The 24,647-nt window shown below is 42.4% G+C and overlaps 1 protein-coding gene across 9 annotated transcripts in view; it reads left to right on the top strand.

Annotated features, from left to right (window-relative positions):
• Window positions 1-24,647, top strand: part of LOC101173221 (membrane-associated guanylate kinase, WW and PDZ domain-containing protein 2) — a 94,073-nt gene that overhangs the window by 29,880 nt on the left and 39,546 nt on the right. For 6 of the 9 annotated variants that reach the window (XM_011476267.3, XM_011476268.3, XM_011476266.3 and 3 more), the window contains exons 2-3: window positions 3,173-3,289; window positions 24,296-24,415. In XM_011476267.3, the coding sequence (XP_011474569.1) occupies window positions 3,173-3,289; window positions 24,296-24,415 (237 nt within the window). Of the gene's footprint in view, window positions 1-1,144; window positions 1,163-1,185; window positions 1,532-3,172; window positions 3,290-24,295; window positions 24,416-24,647 lie in introns of those variants that run through there. The other 3 variants (XM_020703672.2, XM_020703669.2, XM_020703670.2) reach the window with 3 other exon arrangements.

Raw genomic sequence — 24,647 nt, 5'->3', positions numbered from 1 at the left:
GCTGCTGGAGCCAACCCAGCTACAGGCGGGGTACATCCTGAGCAGGTTGCCTGTCACACCAATCAAAGGCGATGAAATCCATCTGTTTAAGAGACAGGAGGCTGTAAAAGTAGCTGGATGGCTCAGTTGTAGGACTGGCGCAGGAAAAACCAGGGTTTGACTCCCAAGGGGCGTGGTGAACTTCATCCAGTGTGGGTCCTTAGGCAAGACCCTTCACAGTACTTTCTAACTAGTATGTAGCCCCAAGTCTGGGCCCCCATGTGTCCCCAGTCCAAAAAAAATACAGGGTTGTGTCAGAAAGGGCATCCAGAGTAAAAATCTATGGGGATTAAATGGTAACTCTGAATTCCTCATCAACCAATCAATCAATGGAAAAACACATTGAAGATGACGACAATTAAAAAAGCAAAATAAATGATGGTGTTTGATTTTTTACATTTGAATTTTTCAAATGCATCTTCAATGCATGGCCGCATACTTCTAAAAGTTTTATGATCAGTACGGAGCATATCCAGTATCATTTCATACCAAATAACTTTTGGTTGAAATGATGGACAAAGCATCATCCAATCAGTGATGTCCTATAGGACATACCTTTTCTGTTCTTTTCTCTTTGTTTTATTTGTTAAAATTTTGTTTAGATTTCTGGAAATTACTTTTGTTTTCCAAAACATTTCATTTTTATTATTTTTAGAATTGTGTTTTTGGTTTCTGGAATCTTGTTTGGATTTCTAAAATTTAAATTTTTTTCTCCCCACTTTTTTAATTTGTTGATATGGCCTTTAATCTTTTAGTGTTAATTATTTGTTGGTCAAATTTATTAATTTTATGTAAAGCACTTTGAGGTGTTCTGTAACAGGAAAAGTGCTCTATAGGTAAAGTTGAATTTGAACATAAAAGAAGGGCCAAAAATTGTCCAAAAATCAGTCCTAAGCCATTGGAAAGCTTTTTCACAAGACTTGAAGCTGCCATAACTGCCAAGGGTGGGTTTTAGTCCTATTATTGATTATGAGGTGTCACGTTAGTTCATTTAGAAAAGTCAGTTTGGTACTGTCAGTGCTATCGCAGCCAGTAGAGGGCGCTGCAGTGTTATAAATACGTTTTTTCCAGTCGCTTGGCAGTTTTTTTTCCCATCTTTTTTTCTGAGCCCGGCTTCCTACTGGTATGTCTCTCCTTTTTCCTCCCAACTCGCCGTCTCATCATTAATCCGCGTGTCTGTGCATCCACTACCCCACCAAACCCCCCAATCATCCCCATCATCATCATGTGGTATTAAAAGTGGCCGCAGCCGGTTGCTGCCGCGCGCAGGAGCAGCTGTGGAGGCGCGAGACGGTGAGCTCTCACCGAGGTAACCGAGGATGCGCGGTGGCTGCGCGCGAGGCTAGAGGACGCCCGGGAGGACAGGCTGACAGTGGATGTATAGATTTGTCCGTGTACCTGTGGAAAAGGACCGCGCGTGCCAACATCTGGGCCAGACGCAGATCATGAGGTTCCTGGATCGCACCGCTTCCGTCTGCGCCTTGTGTGTGATGTGTGCATCTCTTAACATATATGTCAATGTGAATGTGTCGGTATCTGCCTGTCAAAGGTTGGGCCTTTGTTTGCAATGTGACGTTAATCTATAAAAATAATAATTTGAAATCATCCAGACTAAATGCCCCCCCCCCTCCTCTCTTTGTTTCCCTCTCCTTTCCCCTCGTCTCCTCTCCTCTAGCTTGGCTGAAAATGCTTTCTAAAATGGTGCCAGTCAGTTTACATAAGCTGTTATACATTAATTCCCAAATGACTGCCTAATGATGATGTTTATTATTACTAGGATATTGCATTGTTCTTAAGCAGCAGGCCTAAAGCTGGCAACTCATTAAGGCAGAAGGTCCAAATGAGTGAGAGGACATGTTTGTCAATCGGAAGTGCATGAAATGTAATCTCATTACTGTCAAATTTGATATTATGGCAAAGCAAATGCAGTGTGGAGGGAAAGTTCTCCTCATATGCTTCCTGGGTTAGGGATGCTGGGAGGAGTGCATGGGTTTCAGGATGCTGCACAGAGCTGTTGCCTGCCCTCCTGCCTTTTAGATAGTCATTTGTTTTGCTGTGTTTCACTTCAATCATTTAATACGTCAGACACTGAACTGGGGGTTTGAGTCCATGCCTGTCTTTTGTCATCCAGCCTGCTGACACTGCACATTTCCCCCCAGAAGAGATTACCCATTCACACAATTACCAAAATGTGTGTGTATGTGACGGTGTGTGTGTGTGTGTGGGGGGGGGGGGGGGGGATGTCACTTCTTTGTCTTCATTTGTAAGTCTTTTAAAGGTTTTTGCCTAATTCAGAGAGAGTGATATTTGGAGAAGAAAATAAACGTATGTTCAAAGATGCATCAAAAAGGAAAGTAGGGGTTTGGAATACCAATCCCTGAATAAAGAAATATATTATATTTAGGTTTTATTTTTCTAATCATGGATTATAACATTGATTCTGCGAGTTTTTGTTTTTGGTTTGTTCCACTTCTACTTTAGTGTTTCGTAGCAATTCTCTCATGATGGAGGACATACATATGAAGAAAATTAAGCTTAAAAATGAAGTGTTTATGGGGATTTCAAATCGTTATGAATTAACAGGAGCAGAAAGAAAATGCTGTTGGAAAGAGGTTGTAGCAGTGGTGTAGGACCTACGACGGCAAGCCACAAGGTCCCTGCTGCGCTCCATTCTGATGCATCAACTTGTAGACGACTAGATCCATGTACGTCTTTGTTTTCCTTGTCTGAGATGGTATCTGGATCAAAACTGTACGACTGAATTGCTCCAAAATTCCTCACCATTGTTGTTAATATTAGCTTGGGGGTCAAAGAGCTGTAAGCTAGTGGGAGAGACTGTAAACTTGGTGCACTCAGAGGCAAATTTCTAATAAATTCCTGCAGATATTATGTCCTAAAAAACAACCCTTTTTTAATATTTTGGCTAAAAATGGCATAATCATAAGTAAAAGACCCCTGGGAATGTTTTTTTAAAATAGATCAAAGGATGATCAGAGTAGGTCTTTAAGATATTTTCAAATTCGAGTGGGATCTTTGGAGATTGTTCTGGCAAAAACAGCTCCTGCGATCCTGAGTGTGTCATCAGCTGACATCCAACCCTGACATCTCTTTTTCTCCACATGTTTGTTTTTAGGGGGGGTGGTTGACAAAGATTTGCGGCACTACCTTAACCTGCGCTTCTCCAAGGGCTCAGTGGACCACGACCACCAGCAGATCATCAGAGACAACCTCTACCTCCGCACCGTTCCTTGTGAGTCCCCCTCTCCCCCCCTTTTATTCCACCTCCTAACCTCCATCAGTGTTTCGCTCCTGTCTTTCCCGTCTCTGGGATCTCGTCCTCCCTGCTGCCTTTTGTCGCCTCTTTATTTTTTTCTATTTCCTTTTTTTTCAGTTTTGCCTCCTCACCCTCAGGATGCTGCCCTCATATCTTTTACCTCCCTTTCGTTCACTCCCTTGCCGTCCTTCGCTGTCTATCCCCTGTTCTTTTCCCTCAGCCATCCAAGGTTTCCACGGCAACCACCCTATTGTCTGGAAGGCTTGCGTTGTCGTGATGCCCTACCCCCTTCAGCACACACAAGCCATGCACAACACAGACATACAAAGATGATTTGTCTCTGGGAAACATTTCATTTATGTCTATGAGAGAAATTTTGCTTGATGGACAAACACATCATCACACAGGCATTTGGCGCCTGTGGGTTGCATTCGCACGGTGTTCCTCTGTGCGTGCCTTTTGCGCGCTGCGGGACAATGCCATTTCCATGATTGACATTGAAGGCCATCCCCAGCAGGTCTGCCTTCTGTCCATACATGAAGCAGCTCATGAATCCGCTCATATTCTTCGCCCTGCAGGTGGGCAGACAGGTGGATCCTTTTCCGGGGTTGTTGAGTTTGTCTGACGTTTTTTGGGGGAATTCAACTCGTTCAGTGTTGAATCTGCAATGAGAGAAAAAGAGGCTGCTTTGAACATCAGTTCTAGTTGTTGCTGAGCATTTCCACACTCGATGTTCTTCGCCAGCGTGTTGAGCCGCTGACACAGAAGTTATTGTTTTTAACGGACCCACAGCTGCACAGTTCCTCAGCGTCTTCCTCCTATTTCTACTTTCTTCCCTGTATTCCTCTGATTGCTTTCATCTCCTTCATATCGTTGCTTTTTCTTTGATTTATTCAGGTTAACACCTCACTGTTTTGCTCTTTCCTCTTTATAGCTATAACCCAAGATGTCCTTTTCCCGTTCCCCTCTTGCTGTTCCTTCTTTTTTATTCCTTCTCTGATCCCTGGCAAAATCCACTGGTGGCAGGATACCAGAAGAACCACTGAGGTGAAGAAGATTGGCTCTGTTAATTCTGAATGATGCTCCCATTTGGGACTCTGGAGTCACACTTTTTAGGGATTTATTTAGCAGAAATGACATCCTCATAATCAACTGCCTGCTACTTCACCAGGCTAATTTAGCATAATGAAGAAGTTCCACAGACTTTGAAGACATTAGTGATGAATAATTAGCTGAATGTTTGGTTTTAAATCTAAAAGTAGTTAAAGTCGCATTAGTTGTCACACACCTAGGTGTATGGAATGTCTTCTCCGCATTTGACCAATTCCCTGGGGGAGCGGGGAGCTGCAAACACAGCCACGATCAGCAACTATTTGGTGGTTTAACCCCCCAATTTAACCCTTAATGCTGAGTGTCAAGTAGGCATTAGGTCCCATTTTAGAGTCTTTGGTTTGACTCGACCTTGGACTTTAACTCACGACCTTCCAGTCTCAGGGCGGAGACTCTACCACGAGGCACTGAGTTTGCTATATTATTGGGATATTACAGCTTTCCTCCAAAACGTAGCTTTCGTTCCAGCAGCTCATCTCCTCTGCATATAAAAATGCTTAATAAGCATTCTCTGCATGACTTCTTTGCAGTCCAACAGTCACATTGGCAGTTCAGCCATCAGCGTGACACAGCATCAGATGGCTAAAAAAACAGGAACAACTGTCCTGGGCGCTGCACTGCTCATGCCCGGCGGGCTGTTTGTTGTTGTGGTTTGGAGCATTAGAAAATTCGTGTTTTTTCTCTCTCTTGTCTGCGGCGCTCTGACCATGCTGTCAGAGCGGGTCTGTCAGCTTGACGAACAGACGCCACTCTGCATCACAACATGCTGTCAAGGACGTGGGAGGAGGTGTGTCTGACAGTGTGCCATTTCTGTTTGTGTGTCTTGGTGCAGCTCGAAGGCTCACATGCTGACATCAACCACTGCATCCTGTTACATCATGCAGCTCCAGGATGGGCCGCTTGCACCTCAGAAATAACTAAAGGAATGTTATGATTTGCTTTCTGGTTCGTTAACTTTGTCCAGACCCTAAACTGGGATTCCCATGCTACTTTTTTAATGCATCCTCTGACATGTTTACTTACTGTAGTTCTTTTCTCTTCTACATCATTCACATTTCAGTTTTTGTCAATTTAAGGCTGCGGTGGTTAGTGTGCTTGCCTCACAGCATGAAGACCCCGGTTCAAGTCCCGGCTGGGGGACCTGAAACAGAATCACCAACGGGAACTTTCTATGTGGAGTTTGCATGTTCTTGGTTACTCCATATTGTCCCTAAGTGTGAATGTGGGTGTGTACAGGTGTGTGATTGTGTTAGACTGGCGACCTGTTCAGGGTGTACCCTGCCTTTGCCAATGAGAGGCCTTGACCCCAAAATTGGGTTTAGAAAATGGATTAACAAAACAGACCATTTATGACATGAAATAAAAATTGTGGTTTTGAAATGTCCATGTAGCATTTTTCTGAGGACTTAGATTAAGAAAGTTAAGATCAAAATTACATTTCTGGTTATGTCTTTGTTCAAATCAAGGTGAATCAGGAGCAGATGAAAAAAAAAGCAAAAATAATTTTCAAAAAAAGAATTGTTTGAAAGAGTTTCTTTGTCATCATTCACAAAGAAAATACACTGGGTGTGGCACAAGCTCCCTGCTCTGCTCCATTCGGATGCATCAACTAGATCCATGTACGTCTTTGTTTTTTCTTGTCCGAGCTGACATCTGACTCAAAACTGTACAACTGGATAGTTCCAATTTTGCCATTTTCGTTGCACAGGTTTTGTTAGGTTTGGGTTGTAAGGGCTGTAAGCTAGTGGGGGTGGCTTACTTTGCGCCAATAGTCCCACCTATAACTCAGAGGTGAATTTTCTAATGAACTACTGGTGCTCTGCAGAAAATTTGTTTCAGAAAATGACAGAGATTTTGGCTAAAAAATGGTATAATCCTAATTAAAAGTCCACTGGGAACACTTGATGATTGGAGTGGGACTTTACGGACTACTTGATGAATTATGGTTTTAATAGTGCTTATTTATTGTAAAATATTTTCCCGTAATAGGTCAAGAAATAGACAAGGCACATGAATGAAGTCTGTTTATCTTTAGCAAATTGCAGTTGAAATACTTAAAAGTCCAACTTTTTTTTCAGAGTTTTCACTTGGGATATCTGCAGCAGTGCTCTAGTTAAATTGACAGTGATTAATTGACCACTTCAGTGGATGAATTTGAGTTCCTGTCAGGGCACTTTCTATTGAGGACTTAAGAGACGGTCCTAAATGATTGTTTTTGCATGTGAGCAACGAAAAGAAGAGGTTGATGGAATGAGAATGTCTTAAAATACATGAGAGGAACCAGAGGTGGAGCACAGTAAACGGTGGAGAGAGCGATGATGATGAATGTGGACATGAGCAATGCGGCTCTGGAGAAGACGGGAAAAGGGGAAGAACGAAGAGAAAGAGGAGGCGATAAACAGGGATGAGATGGGCCAGAAAGATGAGCATGTTTTCAAGTTGGGAATTAAGAAACAAAAGTCAGTGCTAGAGGATGAAGGGTAGAAATGTCAGGAGTTTAAGGGCAGACGTGCGGTGAATTTGTGAAAAATGAGATATGAGGGAATATCGTAAGTAATTCCCAGGAGAACTGCTGCCTCTCCTCAAGTCTACTCAGAGGCATCAGTAAAAGGCTCTATAAATAGCTGCAGCATTGAGCAGTACATTTCTCCACTCAGATATCCTATAAATACATGCAGCTTCTGTCAGTTTGCATCCACACTTCTGGACGCTCTCTACCCAGCAGCTTCTTGGCTCTGACAGGGATTCCTCCTTCCACTTTGGAGAGACTATAGAGGAGGAGCACAGAAAGACGTTGATGAAGAACACAGCTAACATGCTTGAGACGGTGACGGGGTAAAGCGTGCCTCGGTTAATGACAGCAGTAATGAAGATGGCTGCCTTTATAATGTGAGAAAATGATGCGTGGAAAGTGAAAGACACCTTTTAGCCCCGATATCTGTAGAAGATTTTAGAACAAAGTTGTGTTCAATCAGATACATTTATCCTTTAGCAATTAGAAAGTGAATTAATGGTAACTTGGTTGCAATAAATCTAAACTATTTGAACAGTTTTATTATAAAATCAAACAAATATAACATATTTATGTAGTAAAGTTCCATTTAATTCAATTTTCAATTCATTTTTTATTTTTATAGCCCAATATTGCAACCCAAATGTCTCAACGGGCTTCACTAATACCAACACACAACAAACACATAATATCAGTTATAAAATATAATAGCTGTTTGCTAAACTAAACTTGACAGACTAAGCTAAATTGGGCATCCCTGCCCTTAGATCTTCCGTCTCGGTAAGGAAAAACTCCTTAAAATAAGCAGATTCTAGGGGAAAAAAGAAGAAACCTCAGGAATGTCCACATGAAGGAGAGATGCTCTCGCAGGACGGATAGGCGATGTACCAGAACTCGTAGAGAAGAATTAGCTTATCTAACTCTACAACTACATGTTTGAATAATCTGGCAGATGGGCTTCATCCAGATGGAACTGCGGGGCGGCTGGGGGCACGAGAAGAGCCAGACGCAGGGTCCATGGCCCAGTGTAGAAGCAGGAGCACAGACGAGCTGCCCTGGCCCGGTTTATGAAACCATCTTCCCTTTGCGGAGAAATATGTGTTAAGGATGCAATGACAATTGTAATTATTCCCCTAAACTTCATTACAGTAGGTGAGGTAGGGGAGCAATAAGTTAAATATTCTCTGATTAATAGCTAGCCTGGCAACAAGCCTGTCCAAAGAGGAATGTTTTAAGCCTAACTCTGAATGTAGTAACTGTCTCGGCCTCTCTTACAAGCGGGGAGCTTATTACATATGACAGGGGCTTGGTGGCTAAATGCTCTACCTCCAACTGCACTTTTAGAAATTCTAGGAACCACAAGCAGTCCTGCTTTTTGTGAGCAAAGGGTTTTATTTGCTTTTCTTAAAATTCTGACGAACATATTAAGCCGTTTGAATCCATGTACAATAGGTTTGATGACTGGGGGGGCAAAACAGAGTCAAAACAGGCAGAAGTAATCAAACACGGGAAGTAGGTGAGGTGTCTGCTTAAGTATAGCTTGTGGTGATTACATGTGGAAGAGCAGCTGGTGAGCTTTGGGAACGGCAGCAGAGGCTGATTGGGAATGGTAGTGAAGATACAGCTCAGGGAAAGGTCAAAAGTGGTCGGAGGGAGTGACGGACATCGGATTTCTGACAATTCTAAATCATGTAACTTTTTTATGAGATTTATATTGTAGATATTTTACTGGGAAACATAACCAGCAGCAGCTTGACTCTATTGCAAATATTGACTTTCCGTAGATTTTTCTCTTCTGTAACTTAGCCCATGCATTGTGATGTGAATTATGCGTGCAGCATTTCTGATTATGCAAAGAGTTAACAGTTTAGGTGGAAGAAGCGCACAGATGGAGCTAACACCACTTAGTTTGGTTAACTGAAGTAAATTAATTATTAATTTCTCTTTAGGGATCAGTAAAGTATGTTCAACTGTAGTGAAACCAGCCTTATGAAATGTGCACATGAGTTTGTGCATAAAGCTTTTTGTGGAAAATGCTCTGAAGTCATAATTTATGATTTGATCCTAAACCTATAGTTACGTTTCTCGCTGCATGACTGTTTATTTATTTTTTAATTGAACCTTTATTTATCCAAGCAAGACAGATTAAGAAAAAAAAAAACTTATTTTCAACTGTGGCCTGGCAAAAGAAAAAAAGTTACATGAGGCACATAAAACAAAAATCAGGATAAAACAGCAGTAACACAGACAATCATTAAAATAATACAATTATTAAAGTCATTAGAATCATAAAACTAAGTTACAGCAACATTTTTCTCATAAAGAACCCAATGAGGAGTTTGTTCGGGAATGTTAATAGAATCAGTTTTGCAGAGCGGGTGTTGTACATGGGGGATGAAGTGTGCAAAAGCTGGCTCAAATAGGGAGGAGAAAGGCCAAGGAGAGTTTTGTAAATTAACAGCAATCCGTGTATTTTACATCAAGTGAATAAGGAAGTCCAATTTACAGTGGTGGATTTTGAAGGGATCATATGAAATAAATCGAATGGCAGAATGGTGAAGAGGGTCTAGTTTTTCCTAATCCTAATTCTGGCTTAATCATTGACTCTGAATGGTCAATGTGGACTGAAAAATAGGAAGCATTGTCTAGCCAGATTCCAAGATATTTATTCTTTGTAACTTGATATAGAGGAGTGCTATCGAGTGGACATATTTAGCAGGATTTAAAGGAAGATGTTTCTTCTTGCCAAACCTCCTGATTTTGGTCTTTGATACATTTAGGTTCAGATGCAGTCTAGAGAGGGAAAGTTGTAGTTCATTGAACCTACGCTGCAACTTTACTATGTATGGGGAGGGGGCGAGGGATTAGAGGACTGTGTCATCAACATAGAGGTGTATGGAGGAGTCTCGAGAGAGCTATGTTCTTAATGTTGATCGAGAAAAGGTTGGGTCTAATGATAGATCCCTTTGGAACACCTGTGGTGACACAAAGAAGTTTAGGAAAGACCACAATGCTTTGTGTTTGATCGATTTCTGTGAAAAAAACTTTTTTTAAATATATATTTTTTTAATAAACCATCAACATTCTCATCATCAGAACCCAGTGGATTCATAAATAGCCATTGTAAAATGCTCATATTAATATGGTTGTCACTTTGTGAAATCGGCAACGTCATATTTGACATTAAAAAATGAAGTGAGCATGGTGTCTGAATAACTTTTATAATCCAGGCATTGCAGTTTTTTAGTAGTTAAGGGGTAGAGAGGGAATCCAGCCTAATTCTGTTACGGCTTTAATGATACTTAATTTCTTTCCATTTATCAACAAAAAGGTTTTTTGTTCATGTAGTCAAAAGTAACATACAAACAGTGTGAATAAGAAAGCATGGCTGATTGAAAACATCTGCTGCCTCAACTGACCTGCCTGTTTCTGAGACTCGGACATGAACTCCAAGATTCCTATCAAAATCTTTTATTGATGAACTACCAAGCATCCTTTTGTCTTGTTTATTATGACATTAGCGACATGTTGGACACCTCCACGAATGAGGATTCATTTCACATGTATACCTGCACAGATACGATGGTGGATCAATTCTAACATGATGCTGGGACTGATGATGATGAGGCAAAGCCGGAGGAAGAGGAGCTGTGACAGTTATCTGCCAATGTTTGCTGTGATGATGACAGTTTTATTCAACAGGGTGATAAAGATAAGATTCATTACTTGTGTGTGTATTTGTGGGAGAAAAACAGTGTGCACACAAAAACACACTGCACTTACTTATGAATGTATGTCTCTTTTTTTTGCCCTGTTGCACTGATTATTCTGTTTGTGCAGTGAGATTAAATAGGGAGAACTGATAAATGAATCACGGGACTATTACACACCATGCTCTGATAAGACTGCATGTGCTCATCTGCCTGTGTGTGTATGATGGAGAAATGCATCATCCCCTTGGGAGTCTCCTTAAAGGGTTGATTTGCCTGCTAGCTTGCTCTTGTTAAAGGGCTGGCTGACATGCTTTGATGTGGTTTTGTGCTCCCTGCAGTTTTGATTGGCACGCTGGATTAATGTTGTTCCACAGATGAAAGAAGTGCTGAGGGAATGATGTGAATTTTTATGAAATGAATCTAGCAAATATTGAACATGAGTAGTGGTTTGGAGTTGCTTTTTCTTGTGAGACTTTGGACAGGTGTCATCTTGTCCCCTCTTCCTGTCTTCACTGTGGTCTTCTCACTCAGCTGGTGACCACAAAGGTTGCTGATTTGGCTTTATAATTCTGTCTGTTGTTCTACGTCTGTTTGTTGTGCCTCTAAGATCAGAATAACGGGCGCGATGAGCCGGCAGCCGGGCACTCGGCGAGCTGCTTGTCTTGTGATGCCTGTTGAGCAGAAAAACCTCAGCGACCTCGAATGTTCGCTCTTCATGGTCTTAACTTCTCTTCACAGACACAAATGGAATACTAAACTGTACTCACTAGCTTCGTGTTTGCAGCTCTTCCGGGGATGGACCACTTAGTCCAGTTCTCATGTACAGTCAATGAACATAGGACAAGCTGGTTTTCTTTTCTTGTGTTTTTTTCTTAGTCAGCTCTCGTTTCGTGCAACACTGCCTCCATGAGCAGCTTTTGTAGCTGTAATGTTTTTTAGAGTTTTGCTTCCCTCAAATTTAAAAGCAAACAAAATCAGTGCACTGGACTGCTGTTGTTTGAAAGAACCATTAAAATCAATTCCCATCACAGCATAAAAAAACCAAACACCTCAGTGCTCTATGTCACCCAGACACCAGCTCAGCTTGACGACACAAATGTCACTTCAGGCTCTGAAGGAACGTAGATTTATATTTCTGCTTGAACTGGATTCACCACTGAAAATTTCAAGACCAGTTGCTAAGAATAGGATAAGATGAAAAAGAAAATAAGTGACATGTGCTTAAAATTGTGGGTTTTGCACTAAAAGGGCTCGCTACATCAAACTCTGAAGGATGCTAGTTTCAGCCTCACTTTGAGCAGATAGCATCTCTTGTTTTTGTTGTTTTACCTTCAGCATCGCTGTCTGTGATTCTCAATTATGATGTTTTAGCAGCTTCTGCCAGTTAAAGACTCGCTCTGATGAAAATTGTGTTTATGGTGTATTTAACGTGTTCTTATGGCATTTTCTGATGATTGAGGACATTTAAAAAAAAATGAAGCTTAAAATGGAATTTCTGAGTATCTTTCTGAATCAGGAGCAAGCAAAACAAATCTGTTTATAAAAGAGCTTATTTGTGAGGTAAAAAACTCTATGTTCTGCTTTATTCAGATGCATCCACTTGTAGACGGCTAAATCCATTAACGTCTTGGTTTTCCTTGTCCGAGCTGACATCTGGCTTTAAAACTGGACAGCTGGATAGCTCCAACATTGCTCACCATTATTGTTGCACCGGTAATGTTAGGTTGGGGTTGTGTGGGTAAGCTAGTGGGAGAGAGTGTAAATAGTTAGCTTTATGTAACGGGGAGGAGGTTTCGGGGCGGGGTTGTTCTGCCTACAACTCAGAAGTGAATTTCCAATGAAATACTGGTGCTTTGCAGAAAATATGTCCTAAAAAATTACACTATCTTCTTTCATTTTGGCTAAAAATAATCATAAAGAAAAGATCACTGAGAACAAATTGAAAAGGGATCAAAAGATGATCAGAGTGGGACGTTGAAGGCATGGCCTGTGCTGTTAATTGTTACAAAAAAATCTGCTGTTTGGAATAAAGAGAGCACCCCCACTTTTGTCATAAAACAAAGAGAATATACCCAAAAAAATAATTAAAATCATTGCATGTACAATTTGTATAGAAATCCTTAGGTTAAACAGAATGGGTGAATTCCATTATGGTTACTTTGCAACTACTCTTGGTCAAGAAATCATCACCTCGCAACCATACAAGTCTTTTTTCCTCAAGATGTGTCGCTTTGATTAAACAAACAGGTCAGGTTCTCTTGAGTGAGTTTTACAGTTGCTGGCAGGAACATTTAGCATTCATGAATTCTGCAGACACCACTGTGAGGGAAAAAATGACACATTATTCATCTTAGATTGGAAAAAGAATACATCAGCATTTACATTTAGCTTTTACCCAAAGTGGTTCAGGGAAGTCGATGTCACAAATATTAGTGATTACTTGATACGTTTTTGGCATGTGGACTGAATGCAAGCGGCGCTCGGGGTCAGGTGTTTTCGGAAGTGCGGCCTAGTGTCGGCTCAGTTTGCTTTAAAATCTGTACAGCTTTCTGATTGTGATTTCGCCAGCGTGGGTTCTAACAACCTGCCTTCAGCTATTAATGCTTGGTGTGTCTGTAATCGAGCATGCAGCCCAGTCATCTATCCTTCCCACATCTCTGTGATGACTACAACTAGACTGAATGTGCAAGCAGCTTCCAGCCTGGAGGCAGAGTTAACTTCCACATTTCTGCTTCCTCTAAGCCCGCAGCTCCCATCAGAGTCAAAGCTGTCTGCCGGAGCACCGGCTGAATTTCTCTGAGGTAACCAGGTGTGCGCTCTCAGTGGCCCAGCTGTGACAGAAACTGATTGATTGTTGTTCAAGGCAGCAACTGGTATAGGCCCAGTGAGGGCTCAGGCTGAAGACCTCAGGGACTTCTCTTCATAAATTGACTGAACATGCAAAATGGAGTGTCGCATCTGACATAAATTTTAATTTTTTTACATCAAATCTTGATGTTCCCCCTTGTTGCCATGGCAGGCCCGTGTTTGGAGGCACCGGTTCGTTGTGTGGTGGCAAACGTTGTTGTCAACAAGTTGTGTTGCTGCATCTGTAGCCGAGGCTTTGTAGTGTAAATAGGGGTGCCAGTGTTTGTGTGTCATGGCGCTGATTTCGCCCTGCTGTCACACTTTGCGATCAGAAACAGGAAAGAGGAAGGATGGAAGAACGGGGATGAACAGAGAGTGAGAGCACAGTGCAAGGTGCAGCTTGAAGGAGAAAAAGGAAATCAGGAGAATAATGAGGAGATAGTAGATTAAAAAAAAGGCAGAGAATTAGAGTAACGGGGTTTGAGAACGCCAAATGGAAACAAATGGATGGAGAGAGATGAGCTAAATTGAAAACAAGAGGTGTGAGACAAAAGAGGCCAATTTGAAACAAAAAGACAATCGAAGAGAAAGATAGATACATTTATAGAGACATATAACTGAGTAAAGAACCAGTAGATACACATTCCTTGTGGGGTATTTTTGTGCAGCAGTGCTTCTCTCCAGTTTGTTGTCAAAGATCTTCAGGGTAAACAAATAAGAACGTGGCATTTTATCTATTTTTATTTTGTTTTCAGTTGATAGACTGAGTTTGCTGAACAAATGCCCCCTTTGAAAATCATGTAGTAATTTCAGCTAAATTGACTTAATGTTTGCTAATGTCTTTTCGCATCCCTCTGTGCAATTTTTATGGACATAAATTACGAGCCACAGTGAGGATTTTTGAGAGCTTAGTGAATTTAGCTCCGCCTCCAGGTGAGGAGGCGGAGCTAAATGGGATGTTGACATTCAGTGATAATTTGTTCATCTCGTCTTTTATTTTGTGCAACTATTCTTATTTCTACGGAGCCCGTGTCCTGACTTTAAGATATAAAAATATATCTTGTTCCCACAGATTATTATCTCGTTCGCACGAAATACTATTCCGTTACCACAAGATACTATTTCGTTCCCACAAGATACTATTGCGTTCCCTCAAAATACTATTCCGTTCCCACAAGATACTATTGCGTTCCCTCAAAATACTATTCCGTTCCCTCGAAATGATTAAGTCGTGCGAACGCAATAATTATGTCGTTCGAACGCAATAATTAATCCGTTCAAACGCAACAATTATTCACGTCATAAGTCATTCACGCGGATATGCTCTCTGTACGCCGGCAAAAGCCGCTTTCAGCGGTAACTTCCGTGTCTCTGTGACCCATATTCGTTCAAAAAAGGAACATGAAAAACAAAAATGATCACTTTATTACCGTCTCAATGAATATAATAAAAATATCAAAAGATTTATGATAACAAGGCTGCTTTGTCATACGATAGCTCCTGCTAGGCTACTACTAGCTCCGCCGCAGAGCTCTTTGATGTATGCCGGCATTTGGGCAACGGGCTGGTTGGTTGACAGACAGCTGATATGGTAGTTTAGGGTCGAATAGGAATAATAATATTCAGGACTTGTCTTTTATTAACTTTAGCAGTCAGTCGCTTTACATTCGAAGGCTATTAGGCTACATGCTAACTGACTAGCCGATCATATCCTGTTATTCATTTATGTCATAGATTTACAGCAGATACCTTCACATTTCTGTCTGTGTGTGTCTCATTACATTGCATTGAAGACACAGAGGATGTTGAGAGAACAGATTTATATATTTTAAAAAGCACAAAAGAATCCATCATATTCACGTTCATTCACATGATGATGATGATCTGGTACGCCCTCAGTCATCTTGCTGCAAAAGCCGCTTCCTGCCGCTACTTCCGTGTCTCTGTGAGCATTCAATAGGGGTAAAAATAAAAGCAAGAATGGTCGATCTGTTATTGTCTCGATGAAAATCTGAAACATATCATATTAAGCTTGCTGCTTCGCCTAAAGCACTTACCTTTAGCTCGTAGCATAACAACAATAGTACGTCACGTTTCCCAGCATGCTTTGCTGCCAATCATTGGTCTTGTTGTTAAACCTTGGTCACAGGGACACGGTGATTGGCCAATGAACGGAATAGTATTTCGTGCAAACGAGATAATAATCTGTGGGAACAAGATATTAATCTGTGGGAAAAATACATATTTTTATATCTTAATGTCAGGACACGGGCTCCGTAATAGTCAATACGTATTTGTTGCAGCCCCGTATGTCCACAGACGGACTGTTGGGGAAAAAACTTCACACTTGTTCACTTCTGAGAAAGTATTTTTAACGACTGCCAGGTTTGGTGTGACTATAATCCACTGAACTACAATAGTCTGATAGCCATGATGGATGAGGTGTTGGGAGAAAGCCTAAATGTGGCTGTTTTTGTTTCAAAGCCCTGCTGCCTAAATCTGCTCATTTTATTCTATTAAATATGTATTTTATAGCCCGGTTCTAAAAGCTCTAGAAAAAAATATGAGGGAAAGCATTGCCCCGTCCATCACCCCTCATCTCTTTTCCACCCATAATTATAATGAGAGTATTTTCGGACTGCCATTTCCCACCCTTTATTATGATAATTTGTCTATTTTTAGTTCAGAATCTCTGACGTTTTAGCCCCGGATATCTGACGTTCTTCCTCTTGGTGACTTTCCATCTAATTATCCAAACTTGTTTATGGATACTTTATTTTCCACTTAGTCTGGATGCACACCAAGGTTAGCGAATCAACCTTTTCTTTCTATCTCACTCTTCGCTTCGAATTGTTTCCCTCTGCTTGCCACTGTTCTGCAAAGGTATTTGTCTTCTTATCGCCTGACACCCAATTGAGTTATTTCAGTATATCAGCTATTTTTGCTTCAGTTCCAAATGGACTTTTCTTGTGTTTTTTAGTAATCTCTATCTTTTTCCTCGCACACGTCCATCTTCCCCAGTGTGAAAGTATAGCTTGAAGCAGAGCTTGTCTTCCCCCTGAAGTGTCAGCTCTGAAGCATTTTATTTGCTATTACAGATTTAAGACTTTTAAGCCATAAATCTCCCATACTCCTCACAGTGTCACCTCTAAAAGGTTTGGCCACACTGGATAATTTCCACGCAAAGACCGTTTTTGACTCTGGCTGACTTTATCCTTTATTAGCAAGAGCGTGACATTCGTTAAAAGCACCAGGTTTTTCTTCATTTTTTTTCATCTTTGACGTACATATGAGCACCTGTGCCTCTTTTGCTCTGTTCAAGTCCTGCACTGTTTTTATGACTTCACCTAAAGAACAAAAAGAAAAAAAACTCACCTGGAAACTTTTTGGAAGTCATCAGTTCTGAATTATATTTTTATGTCCTCTACCTGAGCACTTCCAAGGGTAGCAGAAAAAAGAATTTGGTAAGCTTTGAAAACAACTGAAGACAGAGGAAAGGTGGCTGCAGAGACAGAAGGAGCAGAGTATGGATTTTTCTGGGAGCAATGTTCTTTTTAATAAAAAGGTTTTCCTCCGAGGTATTTAGGAATGTGCAAACGCTGGTAGTGAGGCAGAAAAACAAGTAACAGAAGCATCAATGTCCAGAGGAGAACGGGAGAGAGAAATGAAGAACAGTTGGATTATCATCTCATCGCATGGCTAAATAATGAATCAATATTCCCAGTTTAGATCCAACAAGACACTTTTCCTCCTTCCCTCTGCTCAGCTGGCGTGTCCACTAAGGGAAGCTGTGGGAGAAGGCCATCAGCAGGTCATCAGTATTCCAGCTGCCTACTCGGGTGTGGGCAGCAGAATAATTTCATTCTGATCTTTCGGATCAATAACTGTACCCTGTGGAAGGCGATCAGCCCCGCCTGCATGGCTGAGCTTCTGCAGCCACAGTTGCAGGATGAATGCAGTGGATGGCTCTGTTTTAAGATCGTCTTCTTTTTGCTCCCTAAGTCCAGTCTGCCTTTTTCAACAGGAATCGGCTGGTAAATCTTGACAGTAACAAAAGAGCCTTTCAGGAAAGTTTATCTTTGCACAGCATATACTGTTAAATATTCTCATTGGGTGAGTCACAGGGAAGATGAGTTAGCTTAGGGGGGCGGAGGAGACATTTTTTTTATACCTTGTGACATAATTTAGTCCTGTAATGAGAAAGAAATACTAATTAAGGTGCAGAGTAATTCATCACAATGGACTTCAATTTATATCTCTCAATTAATGAAGAATGACATTAAAGATATAAAGTGTTGCAGTCGACAGTCATTTTACATCATCTTAAGTCTAGGAAAAAAATGCATAAAACATACAGACACACACATACACACACACACACATATATACATATATATATATATATATATATATATATATATATATATATATATATATATATATATATATGTATATATGTGTGTGTGTGTGTATGTGTGTGTCTGTATGTTTTATGCATTTTTTTCCTATATATATATATATATATATATATATATATATATATATATATATATATATAACCGGCTGGGTAGCTCGGTTGGTAAGGTGCAGGACTGTCATGCAGGAAACCCGGGTTCGATTCCCAGGGCGGAATGAACAATTAATGGCAATGAAAAATAGGGCAATTACCATAACAATGACGGGCAATTAACATCACCCAGTGAGGGTCCTTGGGCAAGACCCTTAACGATACCGCTTACCTCACAACATGAGAGACAATGAACCACATGTCATGCCGGCTCAGACGTCGCCCGGCCAAACAAGGTCTGCGTCAGGTGCTGAGGGACCAGAGCACCCTGATGGAAAGTGGGCTACTGGAACAAGACGGAAATGGACTAGATGTGAGAACAAGGTTCTGTTAGGATGCTACTACTCAAGTGATCCCACCCAGAGGGGTTACATGCAGAGAATGTGGAATGAATGGATGCTTCGAAACCCACAATCAGGGCTAACTGCCAAACAACTGGTAGCCCAGTGCTCTAACATCCACAAACTGCAACTCCTATCACAACTTGAGATTGAAGCAATACAATACAATGCCACGGGAGAGCCAGAACAACAGGTCAGAGAGGAGGTTATACCACACTCCCACCCTGAGATAGGGTACACAGCCCCAACAACCACAATTACACTGAGCGAGGCGGCAACTGACCTGAAAGACAAGATCATGTCTACAATGAACACTAGGCAACCCCGACACCAGCTACAACGGTTAAGTGATGGACCGCCTGAAAGTCTACTGGAAACTGTGAATGAAGCATTGAGGGCAATTCCTACCACAACCATCACAGAAACCAATGAACTGGTTTACACTTCAGCAGCAGTGATCCTTGAGATGCTTGGCTATAAGAGCAACCATGGAAGAAAACAGTACCCACCATGGAAGCAACGGTTAGAGGCCAAAATCAAGGCAACTCGGAAGGATGTGAGTAAGCTGACAGAGGCTCAAAGAGGTACAATGAGAAAGCAAGTACCTAAGAGATACAGCCAGATGTCCATACCTGAAGCACTGGAAACTGCCAAACAAAGGCTCCTAGCCTTGAGCAGCCGCCTAAAGAGGTACACAAGAGACAATGAAGCCAGACGAATAAACAGGCTCTTCGCAACTCAACCTGCAAAAGTGTACGCTCAGTGGCAGGGTCAAAACAGCCGAGCAGACCCACCAAGGCTGGAAACTGAACAGTACTGGAAAAGTATGTGGGAGAAAGAGACAGCACATAACAGCAATGCCCAGTGGCTGGTCTCTCTGAGAAAAGAACATAGCAACCTCCCTGAACAGAATCCAGTAACCATCACAGTGGCTGACATCCAAGAAAGAGTCTCAGGTATGAAGAACTGGACAGCACCGGGCCCTGACATGATACATGCCTACTGGCTAAAGAAGCTTACCGCACTCCACGAGCGCCTGGCAGCACAAATGAACCAGCTGCTTAGGGATGGGACTCACCCCGAATGGCTAACGGAAGGGCGAACGATCCTGATCCAGAAGGATCCCTCAAAGGGTGCAATCCCATCCAACTACCGGCCAATAACCTGTCTGTCCACAACATGGAAGCTCATGTCAGGCATCATTGCAACCAAGATAAACAGGCACATGGATCAATTCATGAGTAACACACAGAAGGGCATTGGTAGAGACTCCAGAGGAGCCAAACACCAACTCCTGGTCGACAGAACAGTCGCCCAAGACTGCAAGTCACGACACACCAACCTGTGCACAGCCTGGATTGATTACAAGAAGGCCTATGACTCAATGCCACACACATGGATCACTGAATGCTTGGAGCTGTACAACATCAACAGGACTCTAAGAGCCTTCATAGGAAACTCGATGAAGCTGTGGAAAACCACCCTTGAAGCCAATGGGAAGCCACTTGCACAAGTGTCCATCAAATGTGGGATATACCAAGGTGATGCTCTGTCCCCACTGCTGTTCTGCATAGGTCTGAACCCCCTCAGCCAAATAATCAACAAGACTGGCTATGGATACCGACTCAGAAATGGGGCCAACATCAGTCACCTCCTCTACATGGATGACATCAAGCTATATGCTAAGAGCGAGCGTGACATTGACTCCCTGATCCACACCACCAGGATCTACAGTACTGACATTGGGATGTCATTCGGGCTCGAGAAATGCAGCCGGATGGTGACAAAGAGAGGCAAGGTAGTCCACACAGGAGGGGTCTCACTCCCAGAAGGAACAATAACAGACATCGAAGACAGTTACAAGTACCTTGGAATTCCCCAGGCAAATGGCAACCTGGAGCAGGCAACAAGGAAAGCTGCAACAGCTAAATACCTCCAACGAGTAAGGCAAGTCCTGAGAAGCCAGCTCAATGGCAAAAATAAGACCCGGGCAATAAACAGCTACGCACTGCCAGTTATCAGATACCCTGCAGGAATAATAAGATGGCCAAAGGAAGAGATACAGACCACAGATGTTAAAACACGAAAGCTCCTCACCATGCATGGAGGGTTCCATCCCAAATCCAGCACACTGAGACTGTATGCTAGCCGCAAGGAAGGAGGCCGAGGACTAGTGAGTGTAGAAGCCACTATCCAGGATGAAACATCCAAGATGCATGAGTACATCAAGCTCAAGGCCCCAAATGACAGTGTGCTCAGTGAATGTCTCAGGCAATGGAGAGCAGAGGACACATTGCTGGAGGACAGATCCTCATGGGAGGACAAACCCCTGCATGGGATGTACCACCGGACCATAACTGAAGTGGCTGATATCAAGAAGTCCTACCAATGGCTAGAAAGGGCTGGCCTACAGGACAGTACTGAAGCGCTCATCCTGGCAGCTCAGGAACAAGCCCTGAGCACCAGAGCCATAGAGGCTCAGATCTACCACACCAGACAAGACCCAAGGTGTAGGCTGTGCAAAGAGGCCCCTGAAACAATCCAGCACATAACTGCAGGATGTAAGATGCTGGCAGGGAAAGCATACATGGAGCGCCACAATCAAGTGGCTGGAATAATATACAGGAACATGTGTGCAGAATATGAACTGGAAACCCCAAGGTCAAAATGGGAAACACCTCCGAAGGTGGTAGAGAATGAGAGGGCAAAGATCCTGTGGGACTTCCAGATCCAGACTGATAGGATGGTAATGGCAAACCAACCAGACATTGTAGTGGTGGATAAAGAACAGAGGAAAGCCGTTGTGGTGGATGTGGCAGTGCCAAGCGATGGAAACATCAGGAAGAAGGAACATGAGAAACTGGAGAAATACCAGGGACTCAGAGAAGAACTGGAGAAAGCCTGGAAAGTGAAGGTGACAGTGGTGCCTGTGGTAATTGGAGCACTCGGGGCAGTAACCCCCAAGCTGGAGGAGTGGCTACAACAGATACCTGGAAAGACCTCAGACCTCTCAGTCCAGAAAAGCGCAGTGCTAGGAACAGCTAAGATACTGCGCAGGACCCTCAAGCTCCCAGGCCTCTGGTAGAGGACCCGAGTTTGGAGGAGAAACCACCCGCGGAGGGTGAGAGGGGCGTTTTTTTTTTTTATATATGTATGTATGTATATATTATCCATGCTGATGAAAATGAATAACATTAAAAATAATAAACATTAAAAAATGACCAATACTTAGATTGCCATGACTACGGTTCTAGTTCAGAAAACTGCTGGTACCAAGTTTTCAGGATTTTTATCAGATACAGACGCTGACAATTTATGTTCACTGCTCCTAATTCTTAACTTCACTTTTCCTATTAACATCCATCCATCCTTTTCTGAACCCACTGAATCCCTTTCAGGGTCACAGTGCTCATGAAGCCAACCCAGCTACTGTCTGGCAAAGGACACCCTGAACGGGTCACCAGTCTGTTGGAGGGCCACACTATTGCACACCTAGGGCCATTTTAGAATCATCAAATAAACTTTGAAGCTTGATTTTGGACTTTGGAGGTTAGCCGTAGTTCCTGTAAAAAAAAAACTGGCATGCACGGGGAGAACATGCAAACTCCACATAGAAAAGGTTTCAGCCGTGATTTGAACTTGGACCTTCTTGTGCTAACCCTGCGGCCCCACTGAGTAATCCCCTTTAGAGATTTTACCATCATCCTTTCTTATCATTTTCAGTTCAGTTGGTTGTGTGAAGAAGGCAATAACTTGAGGTAGACCCATCTCAGACAACATTTTTCTCTGTTTTCCCTGTGTCACCATTCTGTCACATGGCTGAATTCATTTCATAGATTTAAGGAACTTTCTGCAAAAAATTGAAGAACGATCTGGCTGCAGACAAAATGGCGCCTTACATTATTGGCCGGAATTGTAAACAAAAAATGTTTATTAAAACTTAGAATGGTGAAAACATTAACTGTTGGTGTCGCCGGTTCAAATAATATTTTTTTTGAGGAAAATGTGTGTACTTCCTGTTCCGGTCAAGGACTTTCGGTTCTGGACGTTGATGTCTGCAGCCAGGTCCTCTTGGAGAAAATCTTCCACCAAAGCAGCTCAGGTGTGTTGGGACGCAATGTGCGTGTCAGGTTATGAATCTAAACTTTAAAATGGAAAAGGTAGTAACTAAAAGTCCATTTTAATTTAATCTATTTATAAAATACAAGTTTGTAACTAATGCAGCCTCAAGTTGTAAAGAAAAACATAAAACCAACTATAACCAACCAACCAACTTGTTTAATAAAGTTCAGCCGGAATCATTGATCATTTAAAACCTTAATAAGCGACAGATTACATTATGTCTGTGTAAAATCCCTTGTTTGGGCTGTTGTTGATGATGCAAAGCTCCTTTCAGTTGATTTAAAAAAAACAACATGTAGACGTGACCAGCTTGGGTCAGAGAGGAAAGGAAGAAGGCAGACGAACACAAAACACTGACACATCCAAATTATACTGAAACTTTTATGGAGAACAAGCTGAGGAAAAAATGTACACAGAAGAAAATGGGTTAAAAAAAAAGTGAAAAGCTGAGAGCATTTTAGACAAATCTGCAGTAGTCTGGGTTGGTTGATGCATAACTGAGGGCACGGCTCAACCAGACCTATGGTTATCACCATGGGACAAGTTTTACGCCGATAGCCTTCACGGCTATTAGGCGCTTTCAGCAGTATTCAGCAATCACTGCTCATTCGTTGACAGCACAGCAGAGTCTAAAGTGTGTAAAGAAAAGAGGCTGTTTATGTCGGATCATCTGAGCTTCCCTTTCTTTCTCATTAGGTGCTGATATGCTGCCATCTTTTTTTCCCAGCAGAGAAAAGAATACAGTTGAGAGTTTTCATCAGTTGCACCAAAGCAGTAAAGTAGTGACAGACGATCAATAGAGATCCGGCGATTAAGATATCTCACTCTGGACAGACTTACTGGTGCATATGTGTGAGTGGCCATGAGTCCACTGAAAATCCATCACCTGCTGCTCTAATCTCCCTCAGCTGGCTCTTCAGTCGTGAAGCCAAAAGGCTTTTTTAATGGAAAAAATGTGTTCACATTTTGTCTAATTTCTTATCGTTTTCTAACTGTTTCACTGAAACTGCACTAATTTTAGATTTTCTGAAAAACCACCTTTTCAGAGGAGTTCACCTTTAGCTGCTGGCGTGCGGCGCTAAAATCCTGGGAGAGGCTCAGCGAGTGCTTTCCCTCCCAAGGCCGCACCTGTGACTGTTTTCTGACGTGATCGATGGAGAGCAGGGATCAACACCAGCAGACTCCTCTGAGCCTGAGCTGAAAGTCCACTTGGCAGGGACACAAACACAGCACCTCATTAAATTCAAAGCTCCCATTGCTGCCACAGTGCGGTCGAGCCCAGACGCTGCTGCACTGATGAAGATCTCCAGAGCAAAGATGCAGGAAGGCTCCTAATTGCTGCATTGTAATGCGGTGCCTGTGCATTTCCACCGTTCTGACACTAATCCAATCGACGCAGCATTGTGCGCCGTTTGAAGAGCTCTGACTTATGCTTGGTAAAACTGCCATATTGATTCAGTCATTACAAAAGCAGGAAGGGATTGGCTTGTAGGCACAGCCTGATGGTGTGCTGCAGCTTCTCTCTATAGCTGTCAGTCATACAGAATTTTTTGAATGGATTTGACTCTCAAAAGTGATGACTCCTCAGTCAGTCTGTTTCCCTTCTCCTCCCATTTCCTCTCACACACTTTGTAGCCTCAAAATCTGCCTCCTTTTCCTGTCCAACCCTTTTCCTTGGCTCTTTTCCTGCCTTCCTGCCTTTTCTTCTCAAGTGTCCTATTTGGCTCTAATGACCTCTCCATCTCTTTTTTTCCTCCTCTCTCCCTGCAGGTACCACCAGGCAGCCCAAGGAGGGGGAGGTGCCGGGGGTGGACTACAGTTTTGTGAGCGTGGAGCGGTTTATGGAACTGGAGCAAAGTGGAGCCCTGCTAGAGAGTGGAACCTATGAAGGTGAGCTGTGGGAGCATGTGCAGACAAGCGCAGGTGCTTGGGGAGCAGATCCAGAAGCACGTGTGTCTGTTGAGCTGTTTTGCTATTTTTAAATGTGCTTTCTTGCGCTACAACGTGCATATCTGTATTTGATTAATTAGATGAGTCGGGTGGTGCTCTTGTTCACAGCTCAAGTGCACTGGCTGTGGAGTGTAGATTATTTTAGTGTGTGTGCTGAACTGATGCCAGCTTC

The sequence above is a fragment of the Oryzias latipes genome, chromosome 6, assembly GCF_002234675.1.
Source record: "Oryzias latipes chromosome 6, ASM223467v1".
Taxonomy (NCBI): Eukaryota; Metazoa; Chordata; class Actinopteri; order Beloniformes; family Adrianichthyidae; genus Oryzias; species Oryzias latipes.
The sequence above is the reverse complement of the archived record's forward strand: the minus strand, read 5'-3'. Positions and strand labels throughout refer to the sequence as shown.